The following is a 6,702-nucleotide window of genomic DNA, read 5'->3' on the forward strand; positions in this document are numbered from 1 at the left end:
TTTTTTTTTTATCAATATCTTCTTTAGAAGCAGTTATAAGTTCTTTTACTGCAGTGTTTTTTTCAGATTGGGTTTCCTCCCTATGTTTCTTTTTTTCTAGTTTTTTTCTTTAATTTTATTTATTTGTGTTTGTGTGTGGCCATCTCAGCCCACCAGGGGGCGGGGCTGGGTGGCATGTGGTGCTGGGGGATTGAACCACGGTCCCTGTGCTTTGCTAAGCTTGTTCTAAATAGGTGCTTTAGACCACTGAGACATCTCACCAGCCCCTCCTCCCTATTTTTCTGTAGTTGCTTCTTTATTTCAGTTACTATGTGTTCTGAGAGTTCTTTTTTTTATTTCAGAAAAGAATTGAGCTCTGATTTCCTCTATATCTTTCTGCTGTTGCTTATTTACTATCGACGCTCTTAATTAATGCATTTGAGCCGAGCTTGTGTCTTCTGCACTTGTTCTGTATGGGCACTTGGTTTCCTCCCTATGTTTCTGCATTTGATTCTTTAGTGCAGATATTATTAATTCAGGGATTTCTTTTTTTATTTCCAATCTGAGGCCCTCTATACCTTTCTGCAGCTGTTTCTTTATTTCAGAAGCCATTGATTCATTGCTTTTAGCTGTGTGATTTCCAATTTTTTCTATGTTAGTGTCCTCTGCACTTGTTATGGGTGGGCTTGGGTTCTGAGGTTGCAATTTGTTACTTCACATCATTTTGTGTAGTACGGTCTTCTGTCCTTTGTTGTAGATCTTTGTTATACTTATAACCTTCGCACGTACTGAAGTTCAGGTGCAGCTCTCCAAAGTTGGGACTTATCGAGCTGTGCCTGGCTTGGGTCTGGCTGCTGTGCTCAGCTCCTTCCCGCTGCTGCCCTTGAGGGTGAACCTGTTGTGCCCTTGTGCCAAGGTGTTCTGCTCCTGGACTAGCTGGGTGAATCTATCCTCTACACTCTCTGCAGTGATTGCAGCTGCAAGGTTACACCCCAGGCATGTATGCCAGGCCTGAGCTGTGCCTGGAGGGGGCAAGTTGGGGTAGCGGGGAGAGGTAGCTTTCCCTCACACTCACTGTGTGTGGGCTAGGACTGGGTCTGGGGGTTCCCGGAACAGGGCAGAAATTGCTACTCGGTGGGTGGGGTAGGGGAGGTGCTGCGTAGTGGTGGGGGGCATCCCAAGTAGGTGGGAGAGGGTCTGGCCCCCGCTGCGCCTGGGCTATGACTGATCCCGCCTGCGCAGGGTAGAAGGAAGCTCTCCCACACACTCAGTCGACCTGGGCTAGGACTGTTTCTGGGGGTTCCCTGAATGTGGCAGAAATTCCTACTGGGCGGGCGGGGTGGGGGAGGTGCTGCAGAATGGTGGGTGGTGTCCTAAGGCGGGGAGATGGTCTGGCCCACGCTGCACCTTCGCTGGGACTCGTCCCGCCAGCATAGGGTAGCTGGAAGCTCTCCCACACACTCACCGGACTTGAGCTAGGACTGGGTCTCGCTTATTTACTATTGACGCTATTATTTCATACATTTAAGCTGTGCTAGTGTCCTCTGCACTTGTTCTGGGTGGGCACTGGGTTTCCTCCATATGTTTCTGCATTTGATTCTTTACTGCAGATGTTATTAATTCAGGGATTTCTTTTTTTCATTTCCAATCTGAATTCCTCTATACCTTTCTGCAGCTGCTTCTTTATTTCAGAAGCCGTTGATTCATTGATTTCAGCTGTGTGATTCCTAGTTTGTTCTGTGTTAGTGTCCTCTGCACTTGTTTTGGGTGAGCTTGGGTTCTGAGATTGCATTTTGCTTCTTGTCATTGTCATTTTGTGTAGCACTGTCTTCTGATCTTTGTTGTAGATCTTTGTTGCAGTTATAACCTTAGCACCTACTGAAGTTCAGGTGCCAATCTACAAAGTTTGGATTTATCCAGCTGTTCCTGGCTTGGGTCTGACTGCTGTGCTCAGCTCCTTCCTGGTGCTGCCCTTGGGGATGGACCTGTTGTGCCCCTCTGGCAAGATGTTCTACTCCTGGAATAGCTGGGTGGTTCTGTCCCATACTCTTTGTGCAGGGATTGCAGCTTCAGGGTTTCACTTCAGGCCTGTATGCCAGGTCTTATGTGAATCTGAGGGGACAAGGTGGAGTAGGGGAGAGGCAGCTCTCCCCCACACTCACCTGGACTGGGCTAGTACTGGATCTGTGGGGTTCCCCTGAAAGCTGCAGAAATTCTCACCTGGTGGGTGGGTTGGGGGGTGCTTCAGGGTGATGGTGGGGTCCCAATGGAGTGGAAGAGGGTCTCATCCCACTGTGCCTGTGCTGGGACTGGTAGGTCCTGCTGGTGCAGGGTAGCTTGAAGCCTTCCTGTACACTCACCAGGCCTGAACTAAGACTGGATCTGGGGTTCTCCAGAATATGGCAGAAATTCTCACTAGGGCAGGTTGGGTGCATGCTGCAGCATGGTGGTGCTGGGTCCCAAGGGGATGGAAGAGGGTGTGACCGGCACTGTGCCTGGGCTTGGTCTGGCATGTTCCGACAAAAGATATTTCTAAAAAATCCTAGTCATAGAGTTAAAAACAGAGAACTTCCCAAGAATGGAAAAAGAATTTGACATATAACATATAAGTGAGGCATACAGAACTCCAATTAGTTACAATAATAAAATATTTACAGCAAGTTATATGAAATTCAATGTCCAGCTTCCAGAAATTCAATACAAAAGCAGACTGTTAAAAGCTTTTAGAGAAAATAAACAAAACCATCTATAAAGGAAAACCTATGAGAATCAACATAAAATCAACTTTTCAACACAAACCTTAAAGTCAAGCAAAGCTTGGAGTAAAGTATTTCGAGCCCTAAAAGAAAATTCCATCATACCCAGATTGTTGTGCCCTAAAAACTCTTTTTCAAAATTGGTAGATGCATGATAGTTCAATGATAAAGAAATCCTGAATTTATTTATTTATTATTTAAAAAAATAATTTTATTGAGAAACAAATAGCAATGAGACAGTTTCAATACTGATTAGTAGGACAGTTTCAACAATTAATACATTGCATATTGTTGTCTTAGGTTTATTCTTTGCACAAGATGCAGACTTGATATCCTGTCCACAAACACTATTAGAACAAATCTTTCTATTCATTAAATTAAGAGAATGTAGCTGTATATTTATCCTAACTATTTTGAATATACAGACACAAAGTGGTCTTTCATTTGCATCCCCTTTTTTTGTTTAGATTTGTCAGAGAAGTTTATACCATTGTTACTGAACAAAGTTATGACAACCAATCCAGTACTTCAAAGAGTTATGAAGGATACTGTAGAAAAAGACTATGAAGACCATTCCAAGAATCCCAATATAATGAATCCCCCAGAGAAGGCAAGAAATTAAATCAAAGGGAAAATCAACAGCAAGAATGTAGTATAATGACAAGGACAATTCAATACTGATCAGTCCTAACCATTCATGTGAATAGTCTCAATTTATCAATCAAAAGAAGCAAGTTAGTGGGATGAATCAAGAATAAGATTTCTCAAATACTGCTTATAAAATACACATTTAATTCAAAAAAGAAACTGATAGACTGAAAGTCAAAGGATGGAAGTACTTCATGAAAGTGAAACTCAGAAAAATCTGGGATAGCTATTGTATTAGAAAAGTAAACAAACTAAGATTGATCAGAAGAGAAAGAGGGGGTTATTAGATACTTTTTTTTTGACAGAAACATTTTTTTAATAAGCCTGGCACCAGAGCTTAGGACTTGTAATGTGTCCTAAAATCCCTCGAAAAAAAAATCTTAAAACATTCTGCTTTCCTTACAGCCCCCAACACACACAAAACAAACTATTTGTAGGAAAAAAATGGTTTTGTACATGGGATGAAACAATATAAATTCAAAACTTACAGATCAGGGTTAGCTCTTATCACTCATCTCTTTTAAAAAGTTTATGAATCTCCAGTCAAAACCAACAGGGTATGTCAAGTACACCTCTCCTGAAGTGTGATCACTACACTCCCAAGCAGACCACAGGATGCACACCACCTGGAATGCCCTCAGAAGGCTCTGTCATTGACAGGTAACAGAGTAAAACCCCAGAGTCCTTTCTTTCCAACAAACAGGTATAGACAGGGACAGAAGGGACTATTCAAACTTCGTCTTCTTTCCTTGTGGCTTGTGGTCTCTACCTCCTCCCTGTCCTCCTCGGAAGTCACCTCGCCCTCCAAAGCCTCCCCGACCTCTGCCTCTGAATCCACCTCGGCCACCTCTGCCGCCACCCCAGCCCCTGAAGCCGCCTCGGCCACCTCCACGGCCCCCAAAGCCCCCTTTGCCCTTAGGTTTGGCCCAGTCCAAGGTGACTTTGTTTCCATCAATTTCACCATCTTCCATGGCCTCTTTGGCAGCCTTGGCATCTTCCTCAGTATTGAAGTCCACAAAACCAAATCCCTTGGAGGAGCCAGTTTCCCGGTCGGTGACAATCCTTGCTCCAATGGAGCCATCAAATGATTCCTTTAAGGTCTCTTCAGTTGTTTCCTCAGACAAACCCTTGACGAACAAGGTTTTAGATGGCTGGCTTCTTGCATTAGGTGACCCCCTAGGTCCTTGCAGCTCCAGTCTGATCGTTCTGCCCTCAATTTCCCTTTTATTGCAAGAGTTCAAAGCTTCTTTCGCATCTTCAAATGAAGCAAATTCTATGAAGGCGTACCCTTTAGATTTGCCATTTTGGTTCTGGGGCACTTTGATCAAAGTTGCCTTCTCAAATACTTCCTGAAGAGTTTCTTCTGTTGCACTGTACGAAAGGTTGCTTAAATACAGAGTTTTGGATTCGCCACTCCAGGTGCTGTTCTTGCCACCTCTGTAGTCTTGATTTTGACCTTTCTCCCCAGTGTAGTAGAGGGAAACAGATCTCCCATCTATCTCTGTTCCCTGCTTTTCTTCAAAAGTTTTTCTGCATCAGCTTCTGTCTTAAATTCAATATAAGCAATCCCTTTGCTCTTCCCATCCTTGCTGACTAGTCTGACCTCTACGGCATCTTCAAACACTTCTTTTAATTCACCCTGAGTGACTTTGTAAGGGAGATTTTTGGCCAAAAGTGTTCTTGTATCTCTATCTTTCTTGCTGTCTTTTCCTTTGAGCTTCTCTAATTTAATTTCACTGCCAAAGACTTTTAAACCGGTGAGTTCCAAGGCCTTTTCCAGGTCTTCAGCAGATTCAAAGTCTACATAGCCAAACTCCCGATTTGTACCAATTCTGACATCCACAGTAGTGAGATCATTTTTAGCAAAAGCTTCACTAATACCAGTTTTTAGTTCAGGAGCAGATTTGTTAGAATTCAGATTTCCAACGAAGAGATTGAACGCTGTAGTGGGTTCTGTGCCTTCCGTTCTTGATTTCTTGGCTTCAGGAGCTGCCTTCTGTTTTGCCATTTCCTTCTTTCGTTTGCCAGGTGCTTCTTTGACAGGCTCTTCCTCCTCCTCCTCGTCATCCTCATCTTCGTCCTCCTCCTCCTCATCATCATCTTCATCCTCATCGTCTTCATCCTCATCCTCGTCCTCCTCCTCCTCAGCCACACTCTCGGCTTTGACAGGGGCAGCTTTTGCAGGTGCTTTTTTCCCTTTGGCCGGTGTTGTTTCCATGGCTTCTTCCTCAGAGTCGTCCTCCTCATCTTCCTCGTCCTCCTCATCCTCCTCGTCCTCCTCATCCTCCTCGTCCTCCTCATCTTCATCCTCTGAGGCGGGGGCTGCAGCCACTGCTTTCATTACTTTTGGCTCAAATTCTTCATCTTCATCCTCATCCTCTTCATCCTCATCCTCTTCATCCTCATCCTCTTCATCCTCATCTTCCTCCTCACTGTTATCTTCCTCATCCTCATCACTGTCTTCCTTCTTGGCATTTTTGCCATTCTTTGCCCCCTTGGCTGTGGCAGCAGTGCCCTTTTTACCTGGGGCAGCGACAACAGCTTTACCTGGTACAGCTCCCTTCTTGCCAGACACTGCAACTGCCTTGGCGGGAGTCACTGTCTTCTTGGCAGGAGTGGCCACTGCTTTCTTCCCTGGGGCGACAACTGCCTTCTTGGCAGGTGTGGCAATTGCCACCTTTTTGGTTGGAGAAACCATTACTTTTTTTGCTGGAGTCATAACAGCTTTCTTATTTTTTTTCTGAGGGATGACAACCTCTTCTCCACTGCTGTCGTCTTCTTCATCGTCTGACATTTCCTCATCATCACTTTCTTCTACCTCCTTTGGGGGAGGTGCCATTTTCTTCAGGTCACCTTGATTTTTACCAGCCTTTGAGAGCTTTACCATGATGGCGGTTTACAGTGGCGGAGTGTGTGGTGAGCAAGTGGTGCAGATAAGCCTAGGAGAAACCTAAGCGCTGTAGATGGCGGCCGCGGGTTCTGAAGACTCGGGAGCGCGTACGCCTGGCAGCCAGCTACAGCTAGAGACTCTAGATACTTGTTAAGCGACATATGGAAACTAAATAATATCTTCTTGAAACATCAATGGGTCACAGATGAAATTAAACAAGAAATTATACAATATTTACAATCTAAGGAAAATACAAATACAACTTATAAGAATCTGTGGGATACAATGAAAGCTGTCTTAAGAGGGAAATTTATAGTGGAAAATTGTCAAATCAGGAAAACAGAACAAGTCAAAATAAACAATCTTTTGGGTTTTTTGTTTGTATTGTTTTTTAAAATTTTTTTAAATTTTATTTTTCCATAATTTTAT

The 6,702-nt window shown here is 43.9% G+C and overlaps 1 protein-coding gene across 1 annotated transcript; it reads right to left on the reverse strand.

Moving 5' to 3' along the window:
• Window positions 1-3,897: 3,897 nt before the first annotated feature.
• Window positions 3,898-6,407, reverse strand: LOC101571388 (nucleolin-like). Its single transcript, XM_012516699.2, is given in 2 exon segments — window positions 3,898-4,908; window positions 4,911-6,407. Coding segments are annotated over 2 exon segments (2,160 nt in total). The 5' UTR covers window positions 6,271-6,407; the 3' UTR covers window positions 3,898-4,108.
• Window positions 6,408-6,702: the final 295 nt, after the last annotated feature.

Source organism: Octodon degus, unplaced genomic scaffold, assembly GCF_000260255.1.
Source record: "Octodon degus isolate 3935 unplaced genomic scaffold, OctDeg1.0 scaffold00120, whole genome shotgun sequence".
In the NCBI taxonomy this organism is placed as follows: domain Eukaryota; kingdom Metazoa; phylum Chordata; class Mammalia; order Rodentia; family Octodontidae; genus Octodon; species Octodon degus.